The sequence below is a fragment of the Dipodomys ordii genome, unplaced genomic scaffold (genome assembly GCF_000151885.1).
Source record: "Dipodomys ordii isolate 6190 unplaced genomic scaffold, Dord_2.0 Scaffold4, whole genome shotgun sequence".
NCBI classification, from domain to species: Eukaryota; Metazoa; Chordata; class Mammalia; order Rodentia; family Heteromyidae; genus Dipodomys; species Dipodomys ordii.
Genome location: NW_012267220.1, coordinates 23,413,823 through 23,433,278, shown reverse-complemented (window position 1 = coordinate 23,433,278; position 19,456 = coordinate 23,413,823). Strand labels below are relative to the sequence as shown.

The window sequence follows — 19,456 nt, the reverse complement described above, 5'->3', positions numbered from 1 at the left end:
TAGCATGCATGAGGCCCTGGGTTCGATTCCTCAGTACTACATAAGCAGAAAAAGCTGGAAGTAGCACTGTGGCTCAGCGGTAGAGTGCTAGCCTTGCATACATGAGGCCCTTGGAAGATTCCTCAGCACCACATAAGCAGAAAAAGCTGGAAGTAGCACTGTGGCTCAGCGGTAGAGTGCTAGCCTTGAGCTGAAGAGCTGAGGGACAGCGCCCAGCCCAGAGTTCAGGCCCCACGACTGGACCTAAAATAAAATAAAATAAAATAAAATAAAAAAAAGAAATAGTATTACATTTATAGGTACTTTAGAATTTGTTTGGTCTAATCTCATTTCACTAAGAAACCCAGGCTCAAAATTAAAAGAATTGCTCAGGAATATAGTGAGTTTCTTCTAGCCTAGTGTACCCAGAACCAAACCTGCAGACTCTTCATGAAGCTTTAATTCTACCACTTCATGTAAATGCTCTTTTAGAGTTTAGAATATTTACTCTTTTAGAATTGCTTTGTAGTGATAGTAGACATAGAAGATAAACCAACGAAGTATACTGGAAGTACAGGTAGTGACTGGTACATGCCTACATACAAGAAGCAGCTATACAAAATTTCCATATAAAACAGAATGGAAAGGCTGCCACTATCAGGCCTTAGCTCAAATCGGCTGGAGTGACCAAAAACTTTTGGTTACCTTTGGGTCATTAGCATGTCATTTTAATCTTGTAATTGCAGATATCCACCTATCCTCTATCCAAAAGCCTTATGGGCTTTTCTTAGGGGTGGTGGGTAATGGCATACACAGAATAATTTGTTATCTAATAAGGGAAATGTCAATTAAAGGAGAAGAAATGTACTAAGAAGCAGAGAAGAGGAGGAAATCCCAAGTTTTCTCTTATACCAATATAAAGGCTGGGCCTCTGAGAAGTTGGGTATTCCTTAACCTGTACTCTCTCACACATGTGTAATGTAATCCTACTTTTCTTAATAAACATTGGCACTGCTTTCACTATTTTTCTTATCTAACTTTCATAACTCTTGCAGAGATACAAGAATTGAGACTCTGATCAAAATTCCAGTAAAAGCATCAAAGGTAATTCTGCATAACAGAATACTTTTCTAAAGTTACTTTAAAAAGATTTCATAGTTAATTTAAAATGCAAACAAGATAGTCATTCATGTGCATGTAAAATTTGTAATTAGAATTATTATCTAAGTCTAAAATCCTGCATCTATCCAAGTTTCAATAATAGCATCTATTCATTTCATAGGTCCTTACAACTTCCTGGATTCTTTTTATACTTAAGCCATTGTATGTTCTTAATTCCCCAAGAGACTATGCAAATACGGACACCACTTTCTAAACAAGGAAAATGGAGGCTCAGAGACTCAATTATTTGCCCAAGGCATTAATGGTTAAGCCTAGAACTAAAGCTCTTATCTTCTGATATTTATTCCAGTATTGTTACTTTATATTGTCTATCATTACTTTCATCAACACTGTACTATATTTACATTAATATACAATTCTTCTAGGAAAGGGTATACACTTACCTCATGCAGAGAGAGCACTCAAAATCTGAGGCATCTATTAATTCTTCAGGGATGTCACTATAAGCTAATGCAAACATACAGACTTCATTGGGAGCTTCTATTCAAATAAACAGAATGAGTTAGCTTTTTTAGGAAAGAGTTTAAAGGCCATTTCAAATAATTAAGTTTAAGTAATGGAAATTTAAGTGAAAATTTTTACCTCCTTGTTTTTTGAGCTTATTTTTTCCATCTTCATTTATTATCACATCCTGTTCTAAGAGAGACAACTTCCTTTTCAGTAGCACACCTTTTTCCTGGGCAGAAAGTAAAGGTTCTGAGGACACCCTTTTTAAACCATCCCCTCTAACAGGCATTTCTGTTAAATTTATAGCCTGTACGGACTGAGTACGATTTAAGCTTCCTTTGACAGTCTCTGAAGGATCCTCTGGTTCTTCATTCTATACAAACACAATGAGAAAATATAATTATTTCTTTACTATCCTTCATTCATGAAAGTACAGCCATGTACACACAGAATGAACTATAATAAATAAAATAATTTACATATTCTAAGAGAATGAAATTTTTATGGCAGCTAAGTGATCTAAAATTGTAATTAATGGGTAATACATACGAAGTTCGTTATAGAAGTGGAAGTATGGCCAAGTAGTAAGGAGCCAGCTATGCAGGAAAGAGCTGAGAGTGTGAGACCCTGAGGCCAAATCCTAGTCAAACCCCCCTCCAACCCAAGAGAGAAAGTTCCACTACAGACAAAATCCTATTAAGACAACTAGACAAGAAGAGCTTAAATAGCTTCTATTGCTTGAAACTAGGAGAATAAACATCTTCATTTATAGAAAAACAAAAGAGCTTACCTGTTTTAAACTAATATCACTAGGAGAGTGAGATGCTTGAATTACTGAAGAAAAATTAGGAGGTCTGTTTTTAATCCATGATAAAGAACTCCAGGAAGATTCTTTCAGGCCTTCTTTTAAGTTTTCAGGTAATAATAAATCACATAAAATCTGTAAGAAATATAAAAATAATAGGACACAAATAATATCAGGTTAAGAATAGTGATATAATTTTACTTAATAATTAAGAATTTTCAGGAAGTCTAAAGCAGGCATTTTTTCATAAACAAGAAATAAACAGGTTAATATAGTATAGTAAAAAGCCTTATACCCATTGAAGTTTGCTTCAACAGAAACCTATCACTTCTAGAAAAAGAGGGATTCCAAACTTTGATAGGAAACATAGAGGGCTTGGAAGGTGGCTCAGTGGTAGAGTGCTTGGCTAGCATGCATGAGGCCCTGGGTTCGATTCCTCAGTACTACATAAGCAGAAAAAGCTGGAAGTAGCACTGTGGCTCAGCGGTAGAGTGCTAGCCTTAAGCTGAAGAGCTGAAGGACAGTACCTAGGCCCTGAGTTCAAGTCCCATGACCGACAAAAAAAAAAAAAAGAATGAAAGGAAGCATAGAGTACCTGAGACCAAGTATACAAAGTAAAAGCTAGTTTTTAACATAGGATTATGAAGAAAGAAAGCTTAAGAGGAGTATTTACTTCTGAATATTAGTAAGCCCTTACTGTCAAAATAATTCATATATTAGTGTATACTTTCAGGTTGGGCTTGGAGTTTGGGAATATTTACATGAAACTTAAGAACTTGGACTTTACAAACTTCTAAAATTCCTTGTATTATATTTACACGAAACTTCTCATTGAACAAGTAACCTGTGTGGGTAGTACCTATTGCCTCGCACCTGGTTTTAAGCAACAAATGGTAGCTACTCTCCAACAAATGGGAGTTAAACTGGGAGCCCTTAAAACGCTGGAGAGTCAAATTTTCTGGGTGTTTACAATAATGAATAAATTTAAAACTCTCATAGTAACAGAAAAGGTTAATGAAAATGAAGGTGAGGCTGGTGTGTGTGTGTGTGTTTTCCTGTACTGGAGCTTAAATTCTGAGCCTAGGCACTGTCTCTGAGCTTCTTTTTGCTCAAGGCTAGCACTCTTATCACCTGAGCCACACTGCCAACTTCTTGGCTTTTATTGGAGGTAAGAGTCTCACAGACTTTTCTGTCTTGGCTGGCTTTGAATTGTGATCCTCAGATCTCAGACTCCTAAGTAGCTAGGATTACAGGTGTGAGCCACAGTGCCTGGCTGATTTTCTTTTTTTCCAAATATACTTTATATATATATATATATATAATATATATATATATATATATAGTAGAGCATCTTTTAAAATTGAAATATGGAGGTTATTTCTCAACTATACTTCTCAAATACACAAAGTTGATCCATCCATTCAGCATATAAAAGTATATTTCCTACTCTTTCCAGATGTTCAGTGAATAAATGTAACTAGAACTACAATGTTATTTTTTCATGATGGCATATGAAAAATTCTAAATAAATCTGATGTAACACAGTATTTCCTCTGAAGTAATTTCATCAGGCAACTCTCCTCTCTTCCTACGCATTCCCTTCATCTCTGCCTTTTTAATTAACAACTACTAGCACCTCACAGAATAAAACTACTGATAGGATATCTAGAGTACTGAGAAAAATAAGGCAACAGAAGCTGAATGGGGTAATAACATTGACTACTATGGAAAGTAAGCAAAATTTAGTCATGAAGTAAAAAGCAAAAAGCAGATCAATAGAGAGCCCAGAGTGTGAACATTGTGACCACCATGTTTAATTAGTGATCATCAGTCTGAGTCTGATTAAATAAACCACATCCCAACATTTTTCTAAATACCTGGAGAAAAAATACTTGGGACCAGAAGTGTTTTGAAAATTTTTGCAGTATATACATACATATAATGAGATAGCATCCAAGTCTAAATAAAAACTCCTTTGTGTTTCACATATACCAGATAGATAGATAGATAGATAGATAGATAGATAGATAGATAGATAGATAGATAGATAGATAGATAGATAGATAGATGCATTCACATGAGTCAGGTATGAAATTTTCCACTTATGGAAAGATGTCACACTCAAATAGTCTTGGATTTTTTGAGCATTTCAGATTTCTGAGATTCAACCTATATCAGGGTTAATCTAAATTAACTAAGCAAAGATAGTGCATTAGTATGTCTGAATGAAATGTTCTGGTTTCATTAAGAATGCAGTAAACACATGAATCAAACTAAAACCTACTTGCTCTTTAATTAAAGCTTATTTACTTCTTACATTCTTATTCCAAGTTTCATTTTTTAAAAAAATGTTGTCTTAGTCCTGCCTTGAACTATTGGTAAACCGATTACCTTTTCCACTTGTAGCTTTGCAGGTGCAAAATCTTCATCAAGGGCTAAGCACTGAAGAAAGAGTTGTAAGGCATCACCTAAAAAGCCAGCATCCTGGAGTATTTTCCCTTTCCTGAAGTAGACCTTCAACAAAAACATATAAAAACCTTTACTTACAGAACTGCTTTTAACGAAAATCACAATCAAGGGAAAGAACAAAGTTTGTTTGGAAACATGGTTCTGAAATTATATGACTTTGAAAAAGCCAAAGTACTAATGCAAAATTGATGCCAGAAGTTGTCAAAAACAGTAATACGTGTTCCCTCAATTTTGAGAAATTATTGATTCAAAGATTATTTATTTACAAAGTGCTATTTGAGGAGAAAGAGGAAATGCTACATAAAATTTCCTTACTTTAAGATGCATTAAGATTTAAAAAAAAACACACTATGTGTGAACAGAAATTCATCTTAGAATCAGGGCAATATGGCAAATGTTCTCCATGATACTAAAAAACATATTTTTGCCTCTAATACTTCTTAAGAAGTATTCAGAGACGTGTCCCTTCTCACAAATCCTATTTTGTGTTTTTCCTCCTTCAAAATTAAGGTCAAATTTTCTGACACAAGTTACCATTGATAAATCAAAAAGTTCCTTTTGCAGGATGGTCTATCCAAAGTGTTAACTGGTAAGCTTTAAAAGTGTCTTGCTTATGTAATTAGAATAAGGTGGTTTTACAAGCCATACAATTATCAGTATTAAATAACATTAAAAAGGGCTTAAGCACTGTGCTAGTCAATTTTAGATATTAAAGTGACTGAAGAAAATCATGTTTCCAATAGAGATACAAGTGGACCCATTGCAAAAATGAGATGTACAAGTCCTTAATGGGAAGGGGAAACAAAGGAGGAGGCTACAATGCTTGATAAGAAATGTACTCATTATCTTGCCCATGTAATTGTACAAAAAAAAGAAAATCATGTTTCCATATTTACTTCAGTCAAGTCCAGAGGGTTCCTTTCTTTTAAGCAGTCTTACAGCTATTCATACAACCAATGCACTTTTATTTATAATATATATTTGCTTTGTATTAACCAATCATAAAAACCCTATGTGTAAGATGACCTCATTTGTCTGTTCATTGTCTAATCACTCCATTGTCATTGAATTCAATTTTCCCAGACTCAAGGACCTAAGCTCTTTCCATTTAACAAAATCTTCAATTTGAGTCTATCCATCCTCATAACAAGCTATATTCTTATTTTTTTAAGTTTTTGCATGTACTTATTTTAATATAACAGGTTAAATGAGGGAGAAGGGGAAAGCAATTGTTGCTCACTAGCTGTACTTCCTTGGAAAAATTGGTGTAACATTGTTTTTCCTAAGCTGGGTGCCAGTGGCTCACACCTGTAATCCTAGCTACTCAGGAGGCTGAGATCTGAGGATCACAGTTCAAAGCCAGCCCAGGCTGGAAAGTCCATGAGACTCTTATTTCCAATAAACCACTAGAAAACCGGAAGTGGCACTGTGACTCAAGCGGTAGAGCGCTCACCTTGAGCTGAAAAGCACAGGGACAGCGCCCAAGCCCAGAGTTCAAGCCCCACGACCGACAAAAAAAAAAAACAAAAAACAAAAAAAACCATTGTTTTTCCTGTTGCATGAATGTTCTTTAGATATGAAACAAAGGTTTTTATATAATTGAATACTTTTTCAGATACTATAATTTACTCCAAATTTTGAACCTAGATTTCTAGATTATTATTATTCGGAGCCAACAACAATTTTGCTAAAATTAATAAGCATAACAGAAGTGCTCCTCGTTGATACTTTAAAATTTATGCAAATGTACAATAGTAATTTTACCTCAGGCCAATTTGGAAGTTGAAAGAGAACCCCATTTAAGTCTTCTATGGCTGCCTTAAACTCCTGGAGGCCAGCATAGGATTCTGCTCTGTAAATTTTTAGAGTCAGGTCATTGGGCTCTGAAATAAATATTTTAGAAGGATACAGTTATTTTAGAAAGATTATATAATCCACAAAATACTATCATATTACTTTAAGAAATGACTTGTGCTTCCAGTCAATAACTACCAAACTAGAGTTTATAAACCAACTGTAGGCACAGCTCATTTTCATGTCATATCATGCTTTGAAGTGTTGTCAAAGCCTAGGAATATTTTAGAGACTACCGATGGCTAGACCCATGGCTCAAGTATGGAATACTTACCTCGTAAGAGCCAAGGTCTTGATGTTAAAAACCCTCAGTATACTGCCAAACAGCAGCAAATACTGAAAAATACATGTGTAACTACTTCTAAGAAAGTATTTTTTTACAGAAAGAGTAGATATAACTTTTTTGATTATATGTCTTACATGTTTAGAAGAGCTGCTTTTTATACCTTAATGTCTAAATCTTCCTTTACAAAAATGAGCCCTACTGTGAATACAGTCCCACAGTCACAGGGTCTGATGATCCTTCAGGAAAAGGGTTGATCAGAATCAGCTTTTTTTGGGGGGAGGGAGGAGGTACCAGTACTGGGACTTGAACTCAGGACACTATCCCTTGGCTTTTCACTCCAGGCTGGCACTCTACCACTTGAGCCACTTCCAGCTTTTTAGTGGTTAATTGGAAGGGTCTCAGGCTTTCTGACCTAGATGGCTTCAAAGTGCAATCCTCAGCTCTCAGTCTCTTGAGTAGTGAGGATTACAGGTATGGGTCACTGGTACCTAACTGAGAATCAGCTTCAAGAGATCAAATTTTTAATGTTTGTCCCTTAAATGTCTTGGAAAAAATGCTTTATTATTTATTTCGCCATCCTCTACACCTGTACTTGAGAAACCAAATTACTGTTCAATGGCATGAGGAATTTAATATACTTAGTCTACTGATCTTTAGTCATCAGTTACCACAAGGATGCAAATCTTTTTTTGGGGGGGGATTGGGGGGTCCGGTCATGGGGCCTAAACTCTGGGCCTGGGCGCTGTCCCTCAGCTATTCAGCTCAAGGCAAGCGCTCTACCACTGAGCCACCTTCCCAGCCCAAAGGATGCAAATCTTTAACTGAAGCCTGAAAAATTTTAAAGAATAATGTTAATACTTCCCAAGAATATTCTTTATACAAAGGCATGCCTAGAATATTGCCTTTTGTTTCATAAAGCAATAATTAAATCCTCATCTCTGACAAAAATGTACAGAAATTAAAATTTCAAACTTCAATGACTTTTAAGAATTTAAGACTTACTTAAGTTTATAGAATAAATTTTGAACCTGTAAGTTTTCAAAACTATCACATTTTACTAAAAAACTAGAAACTTCTATGTGACCAAAACACCCCATCACTTACAACTGGCAATCAGAAAACAGAATGCCAAGACAGTCTAAGAATGGGCAGTAAAAACTCCAGCATCAAAAACTCCTGGCTCACAGGCCCAAAGAAACATAGGTCCCATGGTTTCCCTTATTTGCAGTATCTAGTTCCTCCAAGGAATATATTATGGAAACAAGCAGCATATTTTATTTGAACCCCTTACTGGGCTTCTTTAGTTTACATTTCATTTGTTTTTATTGTGAAGGTGATATACAGAGGGGTTATAAGCCAGGTAATGGGTACATTTCCTTTTGATCAATGTCACCTCTTCCCTCCTTTTAGTTCAGATTTCTTTTCCATCAAGTTTTCTCTACCCTTGTCTCAATGCAAGTTAAAATTTACCCTTCAGCCCGGCGCTGCTGGTTCAAGCCTATAATCCTAGCTACTCAGGAGGCTGAGATATGAGGATCACAGTTCAAAGACAGCCTGGTCAGGAAAGTCCATGTGACTCTTATCTCCAATAAACCACCACAAAACAGGAAGTGGTGCTGTGGCTCAAGTGGTAGAGTGCTAGCCTTGATCTGAAGAGCTGAAGAGCACCCAGACCCAGAATTCAAACCCCACAACCAACCAAAAAAAAAAAAATTACCCTCCTGACTGCCTTTCCTACTTAATCTTTTTGGAGGGGTCCAGTCATGGGGCCTGAACTCTTGGCCTGGGCGCTGTCCCTCATCTCTTCATCTCAAGACTAGCGCTCTACCACTTGAGCCACAGCACCACTTCCAGCTTTTTTTCTTTTTGCTTATGTGGTGCTGAGGAATTGAACCCAGGGCTTCAGGCATGCAAGGCAAGCGCTCTACCACTGAGCCACCTTCCCAGCCCCCTTTCCTACTTAATCTTTACACAGGTTCTTTAGAGCAGTATTGAAGATGACCTGGGAGTTATCTTTGAAAAACATCTGATAAACTATGAAATAGATGCTAATTATCCTGATTCAATCATTACAAATGTATACATGTATCACAGTTTCAGTGTTACCCTAAAATATGTATAACTATGTGTCAATCAAAAAAATGTTCTTTTCCACTCTGACCAAAGTGTTTCCTCTTTACACAGACCATTCAAACTACTGAAACACTCCCAAAGAGCATCCTAAAAGTCTGTGCATTACTGAAGAAAGGAAAGAGGTTTCTCTAAGAAGAAAGAAACAGAGAACCAGATTTCTTGCTCAACTCTTCATAGGTATGCTTGTTGAAAATTTCAAATGTAAATGGAATAATTACTCTGAGCAATTCTACTAGGGAAAAAAAGTTCACACTTCATCACTTTTTGAAAAGATTAGGCCTATCCAATTTATTTACTTTGAATCCTTATTCTAAAAAAGTGCTAATACATCAATTGAGGTGTTTTGAATAATCATAATAGTTGCCCTTCCTGTGAACTTTCAAGAAAGTAAACTAAAACCAGCAATCCACATTGGCAGCATCATTAGCTCAAGTATGAATGAGCAAACATTCACTATCTGTTCTTGAGGACACTGGAGTGAACAAATCATTTCACACCCCAACACAACAGGTTCACTGTTCACTACGATAGGTACCTACAGTGCCTAGCAAGTGCCTGGTACCTCACACACTTGGAATTTGCTGACAAATACAAAGATGGCATAGTTGTGTCAACTGTATAGAGGAAAACAATTTAACTTTATAGTCTCATTCCAAATCATTATCTGTAGTCTTGTTTCCTTTCTACCAGGACCAATGATAGGTCTAGTTTCCTGTCAGGATGGAAAACCCAATCTTTATTTCAGTCTTTTTAAAAATTATCTTTAACGTACAGAGGTTTCAACTGAGCATGTTGATTCATGCATGCAGTGCACCTATGTACAGTCACCCTTTCCATCATTTTCTCCTTTTTATCTTGTCTTAATTTCTCAGAGTCCTCAAATTTCCAACTGCCTGCTTATACTTTCCTAAATTCAGCATGTTTTCCATCCCTCCCTTCCCCCATAAACACAAAAGTATTCCACTATATTCTCTATTCGACACAGCTGACTTCCCAAATAATTAACTTTGTGTTTCACCTACTATGGTATTTTTCAAATTGACTTCATCTTTCTAACCAACTCCCAGAATCTCTTTGGTGTACTACAATAGCTTGCTTTCTCCTGCCTCCAGTCTACTTACGTGGTCACCATCCACCAGAAAGATATCTGAAGAACAGAAAGTTCCTTCATGTCTGGTTCCTGTCTCTCTCTGTAGTCTTACTTCCTTATCATTATGAACCTCCCACTTCAAGTCTCACTAACACTGATACCATGTCTCCTTCCTTGCTCACAGCCCTCATGGTTCCTTGCCCAGTGCATGGGCTCTTCTATCCAACAAGATTCAGCTCACCCATCTCCCCAAAATACTTTCCTTTGCCTCCCTCTTGACACATCTTAAGGGTGGATTGCCTGAGCCTTAAAAATCAAACTACCTGGTTTCAATTTCTAGGTTCTCCACTAACTGAAGGTGAGAAAGACAATAAATCATCTAGGCATTTCCTTATTTATAAAAGGGGGGGAGTTCTTAGCAAATTTAAGAAATATCAAGATACTGTTCTAAATGATTTACAGCCTTCCTATGTACAACCAGCATCGTTCACATTTTCATGGATAAGGAAATTGAGCACTGACAGTCCAAGCAACTTGCTCAGGATTAGCTAGTTAAGTGGTAGATTCAAAATTCAAGGTGAATTCAAAATTCAAGCTTCAGCATTTTTTTTGGGGGGGAGTCCGATTGTGGGCCTGAATTCTGGATCTGAGCACTGTCCCTCAGCCTTTCAGCTCAAGGCTAGCGCTCTACTACTTGAATCACAGCGCCACTTCTGGCTTTTTTTTTTTTGCTTATGTGGTGCTGAGGAATCGAACCCAGGGCCTCAGGCATGCAAGGCAAGCGCTCTACCACTGAGCCACTTTCCCAGCCCAAACTTCAGCATTTTTATGTTTACCTCTACACTGTGCTCATACTTGTCTATCCCACAAGGTTGTTCAAGAAACTAAATTCATGAGTACTCAGTACTCAGAACAGGCTTGTATAGAGAAGGCAATGCCTGCTTAAATTGTGACTATTTCTTCACAGTAGACACTGAGCATTTCAGAGTAGTTTTTTAAATCTTCTATTCTTATGCTTGTGCCTTCAGATACTGGCTCTAAAAATGTTCTCTGAAGCATGGAAAACATTAAAATCTGAACTCTATAAGCTCATCATTCATGCTTCCATTACATCTTCTCTTAGGCCAGTTCTATTCTCTAACTCATTGGGCAAGAAAAGAAAGTAGTCTTGATGTGCAGGGGATTTCATGGGCTGGAACTAGATTTCTAGTGATGGTTTTCCATCTTTGGGCCAGTCAATTTAGAAGACCATGTCTTGAGTAATATGAGTCTTAAAAGTTGATACTTTAGCTCATCTTTAAGAAATTGTGTCAAGACTGCAAAATTCTAAAATATTTACTCATAAAAGTGAAACCAGGGGCTAGGAAGGTGGCTCAGTGGTAGAGCGCTTGCCTTGCATGCCTGAGGCCCTGGGTTCGATTCCCCAGCACCACATAAGCAAAAAGAAAAAAGCCGGAAGTGGTGCTGTGGCTCAAGTGGTAGAGCGCTAGCCTTGAGCTGAAGAGCTAAGGGACAGCGCCCAGGCCCAGAGTTCAGGCCTTAAAAAAATAAATAAAAAAGTGAAACCAGGTATAATGGCACATACCTACAATCCCCATAGGAGGCTAAAGAGAATCATAAGTAAGTCAGCCTAGGCTACATAGTTTCTGGGGAAAAAAATGCACTTTTTACACACACACACACACACACACAAACACCAGTGTTGTTACTGTGAAAAAAAATTAAAGATTCAATTGGCTTTTATTTGCAATTCTTGGCAAGCAACATGTAATTCTACAAAAGGCATTAAGTGTTCTGAAGAACTAAGCAGTTTGGCTTCACAGATTTAAAAAAATGGCAGAGGAAAGATAGGGGATGAAAAGCACACTGTTACATATTACTTTCCTGACAGAGTTAAAACAGGGTATTTGTTTAGGATGCTGAGTCAGATTGACAAGAATCATTTTTGGAAAGCTAACCACTTAATCCAATGTTATTATTTGGTACTTAGCACAAGTTACTCTATTCTGAGTTGGTTTGGTTGCCAGGGCACACAGTTCAGGAAGTTAGTCCAAACCAATGGCCTTTCATAAAATCCATTTAGCAGTATACAACCTGTACCCTTTTTTTCAGGGATGTATAGATTACATTGTATATACAACTTGTACCCTTTTTTTCAGGGATGTATAGAGTACATTATGAGAAATTTTATAAAATATAGCTATATCTACTACTTATAACTTGTTTTATTCTCCAAGTAATTAAAAATTAAATTCATGTGATTTGTGTGTGTGGTTCAGTCCTTGAGCATTTTCACTCAAGACTATCACTTGAGCCACAGCTTCACTTCTAATGGACCTTCCTACCCTGGCTGGCTTCAAATCTTGATCCTCAGATATCAGCTTCCAGAGTAGGTAGGATTACATGCATGAGCCACCAGTGCCTAAGTTCACATGACTTTTAAAGGCTACAGAATATTTTCCTGTATGCATAAGCTACTTAAAAAGACCTTATTCTGCAATTCTAATTTCTGTTAAAAAGAATAATATTTATCCATATATCTTTTTACCTATTTTCTGTAGAACTTAAAAATGAAGTTATATAGTTTTCAATATATTTTGTTTTTTCCTTTTATAAAAACTTGATAGTACACTTCAACTATTTTTCTGTTTAGTAGAAAAAAAATTAAAAACTATCTTAACATGCATTTCTTTCAACATTATACAATCATGGAAAAAAATCTAGATAGTAGTGCATTGCACGATGTCATTGAGAAACCATGTCTGATGCTAATCCCAACATACTATAATACAGCCATGTCTTGTAGGCTATACCACAGTAGTGAAAGTCTTTTGATGTTTTGAAGAATGCATCCCTATCGATGACATGACTATTAGGATTTAGATTGTGTATACACATAAAATACCTATGAATACTGTTTATCTTCTGAGTGTGCTTGTAACTTATAAATCAAAATAGCAAAATTCTGCATAGCCAACCACAGTATCATTGCTTGGCTCCTCTCACTTTAGTTCAGTACAGAACTTGGATCATCAGTTAAGGTGAAAGATGTTTATTTCATGTTATTGATACTATTAATGATTCATTAATAATGTAAAAGAATGATAGTTTGGCATAGTGATGAAGATTTGAAACTCTGAGTTAAAATATTTGGGTTCAGAACACACACATCCTGCTTGGAGCAGTTTATTTAACTCTGCAACTCAGTCTCTTCATCTATAAAATATATCTTACAGCTATGGGAACAAAAGAGTAAACACACATCCTGGCACATAAAGGCCCAGTCAGTAAGAGCAGCTGTTTATAACAACATAGCAGTGTGCAAGGCAGAGCATGGACTACTCCATCATTTACCTGCATAAATTTTGACCTAGATGAGGAATATTTTTTAGGATTAGTAGAAACCGAAAAACATACCACACACTACAAGGATTCAAAGGGAAAGCAAAAGCAAAAAAAAAAAAAAAAGAGCCAAAAACTGAATAGAAGCTTTTGTCTTACATTTTGGAGTTCTCTGAGCTCATTCATCTTTTATAATAAAATATAACTCTAATTTTGAAAAATAGACAAATTTATCTAATTACCTAAATTTTTACTTGAATATTTCTCAATAAACAAAAGATTAATATACAAATAACCAAACTCTAAGTTTTGGTGTATTTGGCATTATCTGATGGAAAAAAAATGCTGGAACTTATTTAAAACCCGACACTTCATAAGACCAGTTATATGGCCCAGTGTTTTCCATACATCAGTAAGCATGTGCTACTAAAGCTAGTCTTTTTAGTAAACTTGAAGCACTGCAAGGATCATTTAAGTGCCTTATAAGTTAAGGAAATGAATCAGTAATATGCTACATATACTCAGTTAAAAGTTAATTAATCTTTGGAGATTTTAAAGTATCAAATTGTTATAAAAGAAAATAAAAAAAACTGTCAAGAGATCTTATTTTGCTCACTTCTGTAGTTCTAGAACTTGCCCTGGCTGTTATATAGGTATTCATGTATTTGTTAACTATATAGTAAAAATGTGTGATATTTTAAAAAAATCTATCCCAGAAGTGATAACCACATACCTATTTTCTTTTAGCTTTAACTTGATTATTTAGAAAGTCAACCATTTCTCAATCTGTGAATTAGGAATACTGATTCTTGCCTTTCTGTTCCACACAAACTTTTGTAAGGATCAATTAGGATGATAGAAGTGAAAACATTTTGTCAACTACAATGCATCAATGGCCAATGTTTGAAGTCCTTTGCACAGTATGGACATAGATCGGTTATTAATTAAATCCAAATGTCATCTTAACCTAGTTCAGTTGCTAAAGATATTAAAACCCATCATATTCTCCTTAAAGGTATTCAATATTCCATTTACCTATGGTTCCTATGATTGTCCTTAAAAAAAAATTTTTTTTTAATTACTGAGGTTTGAATTCAGGGCCTTGCACTTGCTAAGCACTCTACCAACTGAGCCAAGCTCCCAGACGGTTATTGCTTTATTTTGGGGAGCCTGGTCTGATTTAACCCTCCTAACCAGTGCCTCACCCACAGCTGAGATCACAGACACACATATCTGATTACTGATTGAGATGAGGTCTCTTTGCTAGGCTGACGTCAAACTAAGACCCTCTTATTCTCCCAGCAAGTGGCCAGCAAGTATCTGGGATTACACATGTGGACGATTGTGTTACACCTTCGTCTTTGTGTAACTGTAACTGCAGTACTTACACTTTATTAACCTAAGCCAACATGTTACCACTAACATGTGTGAACTAGAATGAAGATGTAACCTTTAGAGAAATCTTCAGTAGAAATAGAGGACTTAAATCATAAGGTTAGAGGACAATTTCAGCTAAGTCATTTTCAAGGTAGACCACATTTTAAAATATTTTAGTATTTTCTGGGAACTTATTCTGAAGGAGGCGCCTTTAGAATCGCTTTACTTTTCTGCCTCATTACAAGCAACATAAAAGCAGAGGCTATGCTCACTTTTCCGATAAGGAATCCACCACACAGCAGTTAGGTAACATGCCCAAGGTCAAAGATAGTGGAGGACTATACTGGGATTCATACCCAGATTCTGCTCGAGGTTCGCAGAGCTTTCACTGCACTCAGCATCTGTATCTCTAGTTGCCTCAGTTTCCTTCAACTTAACAGTACCCAGCAGGATTCTCTGAGGGGATGAAATGACTCAAAAGAATGCAAAAGCACTGGGGAACAGTTGATTACTAATGTTGAAGACAAAAACAGTCTCTCTAGGACATTCTTTTCCAAACAATTCTAACTGTAAATTATACTGTTCCGTTGTGTTCTTTGGCAGAATAAGGTGAATATGCAAGGTAAGCAGTGTAAAACTTCATTAAGAACAAAAAGCCAGCATTACATAGTGGGATTATTTCAACAGACTACAGGATAAAGATTCAATGCAGAAAAAACTTTTACATAATATCCTTGGATACCAAAAAGTATTTCATAACTTTATGAAACATCTGAGAGTTAATGCCAAAGGATCAATGGATTAAATGTTATCTAAATATATTTTAATGCAACAGAAACTTACGTAATCCAATGGGAAACTCCTCATTTTGGCAAAGGTTTTCTAGCTTTCCTTTTCTATTAGCAGGGATAAGTTTGGATCTATGTGGGCTAACTGTAGACCAGATTTTTTTCTATTTAATAGTATTGGTTTTTTTCTTCCCCACAAGAAATGTAGGAAGAAATTAACAGTGAGATCTTTTCATTATCAATGACATCTTCAATAACTACAATTGTACAATTATATAAACACATTTCAAATGTCTACTGCAAACGGGCTAATAATTGTACAAATAAATTTATGACTCTTTTGCCAATAACTGTAGGGTTGGTTTGTTTCTGCAGCACAGACAATCGAACCCACGGCTTTGTGTATGTATGCTAGGCAAGTGCTCCATCATTTAGCATTACCCCCATCCCTAGTTATGCCCATAAATTATGAAACACAAAATCTGCCCTTTACCAGCACTGTTCAGTGCTAAGATATTTTTACTTCAAAAGAAGAATGCAAAGGTAAAAAATAGTTACCCTCAGTAGTGCTATCTATACTTGGAGACCTATTCCAAGTATGGATTTTTTTTTTTTTTTTGTCAGTCACAGGGCTTGAACTCTGGGCCTGAATGCTGTCCCTCAGCTCTTCAGCTCAAGGCAAGTGCTCTACCACTTGAGCCACAGTGCCACTTCCGGTTTTCTGAGTGGTTTATTGGAGATGAATCTCATAGACTTTCCTGCCTGAGCTGGCTTTGAACCTCAATCCTCAGATCTCAGCCTCCTGAGTATTTAGGATTACAGGCATGAGCCACCTGTGCCAAGCTTGGAATTTGGGGGGGGGGGGATCGGTTGTGGGGCTTGAACTCTGGGCCTGGGCTGTCCCTCAGCTCTTCAGCTCAAGGCTAGCGCTCTACCACTTGAGCCACAGTGCCATTTCCGGCTTTTTCTGCATATGTGGTGCTGAGGAATTGAACCCAGGGCCTCATGCATGCAAGGCAAGCTCTCTACCACTGAGCCACCTTCCCAGCCCCCTGGAATTCATTTTTAAAAGAATTACAAATCAGGAAAAATAAGGCAACAAAGTTAAAAGACTTGACTTCTAGTTCTGCAAGAGCAGGATTAAGTAGGTTAGTGGGCAGAATCTCCATGTGTAATCTATGCAAATAGAACAGAATAGAGTTAATCTGTCACAGACTTTGTTAATTAAAACCCTCCTACAATCTTAAAATATTTTAATTGAATATTATTAGGCCTTAACTACTCAAATGTGCTTGCTCACTGCTCTCCCATGGCCTAGGACCCAAATTATTGTGAATCATCTAATATAAGATCGAATAACTGCATAGTAAAAGTAACTGCCAAATAGAGTAAGTTTTTATTCTGTCATTAAGTTTTATTTTGTTATAAGCTACGAAGGCAGGATGAACAGTAGACAATGGATCAACATACAGAAGGAAACACAGTTGTCTGTAAAAGGTGACAGCTAAGTGACTGTGAAGAAGTCACTGCTGTCTAGCTCCAGTTTCCTCACTAGGAGGAGACATGGCAGTCACAGGGTGGTTGGTACAGACAAGTCCATCTTCTTCACTTTTAGAGAGCTAGAGTTATCTGTACCACAGCTCTAGAGTCCCAACTAGTTTTCCTTCCGAGTTCATTTTTATCATTATTTCTCAAAAAGTATTAAATTGAAAATATACCAGATTTCTGCTTGGAACTTATTATTAAATGAATGTGAGTGAAAGACCCACAAGATGACACTATGAATTTCAGTAGCTGACAAACGTATTACCTAAACTTAGTATACAGTTTAGGCGTTCTTCTGCAGTAGTCTCACAAGAACTATTTCACAGCAAAAACACAACAACTTTAAATACCCTTAACACAAGGCTTATTAATAAAATGTTAAGGGTTATCAACAATAACGCTATGGACATTTGGGGCCTGATAATTCTGATAAGCAACTGACTTGTCCCGTGCATTGTGGAATGCTTAGCAGCATCCCCAATAGAGCCACTACATGTCTGGACCTTAGCACAGCCCCCACGAAGTGGGGCAACCAAAAAGCCTCAAAAAGTTGCACTAGATAAGGTCCTGGGGGCGGGGGTGGTGGTGGCAAAAGTCCCCTGATTTAAAGCACAACTCTTTATTTGCCCAAGTTTGACATCACCTTTCTTTGACAACCCCATCCAACTTATGAAAATTGTTAACCTGGGGATACAGCAGGCCAAAGCTGCCTCTTCTAGAAGAGGAAGAAACAGAAGAAAGACCTACAAAAGCTTAAGACTTGATGATCGGGCCGGGCGCTGGTGGCTCACGCCTGTAATCCTAGCTACTCAGGAGGCTGAGATCTGAGGATCGCGGTTCAAAGCCAGCCCGGGCGGGAGAGACCATGAGACTCCTATCTCCAATAAACCACTAGAAAACCGGAAGCGACGCTGTAGCTCAAGTGGTAGAGCGCTTGCCTTGAGCTGAAGAGCTGAGGAACAGCGCCCAGGCCCAGAGTTCAAGCCCCACGACCGACAAAAATATGTGAATGACATTCCTGTAGAAGTTTAGAGATATTTTCTTTAATAAAGAAGAAAACTTAAGCTTGGCACCAGTGGCTCCTGCCTATAATCTTAGCCACTCAAGAGGTGAGATCTGAAGCCTTGGTTTGAAACCAGCCCAGAGAAGGAAAACCTCCTAATATTCTTATCTCCAATAAACTATAGTTTATATAGAAAGGGACTGGGAAGATGGCTCAGTGGTAGAGCGCTTGCCTTACATGCATGAGGCCCTGGGTTCGATTCCTCAGCACCACATAAGCAGGAAAAAAATGCTGCTGGTAAGACTTGATGATCATAAATCCTTAGGCACAACAACAGCATAGCAAACACTCTGGACCAGATACCAACCACCTTTACATCCCGACAAACCTACGGTGCATTCAAAAGTGAGCTCCTAAGTCTTGTATAAAGTTATTGTTCCAAACTGGCAGGCTGAAACTTCTGAAAAGGAACCAAGACTGAAGTCATCTACCAGGTAGCAGCTGCCCCCCACCCTCCGGCCAGTTCCCACACCTCCGGGAAGCAGGGTGGCCGACGGGGCCTCCCTCCGGTGCCGGGTGCCCGCGCCGATCTCCCGCCACGCCCACCGGACGTCACCCGTTACACAACGCCCCCCCACCCCAGCTTATGCAATTCTGCCCTCCCGCGGCTTCCAATTGCCCGGGTGACTTTCGGGCGAGATGAAGGTAGACGCGGTCCGCCCCAGTGGGTTGGGGGGAGTCTTCCCCTGCCCGGGCTGTGGTCCTCCGCGGCGAACCCGGCCGAATCGGAGAGGGGGGGTGGGGGGAGGTCAGTTACAGAACGCGCGCGGACTGACCCGCTCCCCACCCGTCCCGCGCCCGCCGGCCTCGCACCGGGTCACTCGCTGCGCGCCCAGTGCGCGCGCACGCGCCCGTCAACCGCGGCCGAGGGAACCCCGAGTCCGTGCGCCCCTCCCCGCGCCGCGTCACAGCCCGCTCCTGGGGCGATCCCCATTGTGACCGCAGAACCCCACGGCGCCGCCCCTTCCCGCATCTCCCCCCCCATTCTCACCCCACCCCGCACACCGCATCCCCAAGAACCCGATCTCACGGAGGTCCCCGACACCCGCGTGGCCCCGGGGAAGCCGAGCGGCGCCGGGCGACCGGGCCGTCGGGG

At 38.4% G+C, this 19,456-nt stretch overlaps 1 protein-coding gene across 1 annotated transcript in view; it reads right to left on the bottom strand.

The window, feature by feature from the left end:
* Positions 1–15,831, bottom strand: part of Lonrf1 (LON peptidase N-terminal domain and ring finger 1) — a 31,079-nt gene extending 15,248 nt beyond the window's left edge. The window contains exons 1-7 of the mRNA XM_013024107.1: positions 15,808–15,831; positions 15,321–15,420; positions 6,647–6,765; positions 4,805–4,927; positions 2,399–2,548; positions 1,744–1,981; positions 1,545–1,641 (exon numbers count right to left, since the gene is read on the bottom strand). Of these exons, the coding sequence (XP_012879561.1) occupies positions 1,545–1,641; positions 1,744–1,981; positions 2,399–2,548; positions 4,805–4,927; positions 6,647–6,765; positions 15,321–15,420; positions 15,808–15,831 (851 nt within the window). The remainder of the gene's footprint in view (positions 1–1,544; positions 1,642–1,743; positions 1,982–2,398; positions 2,549–4,804; positions 4,928–6,646; positions 6,766–15,320; positions 15,421–15,807) is intronic.
* Positions 15,832–19,456: the final 3,625 nt, after the last annotated feature.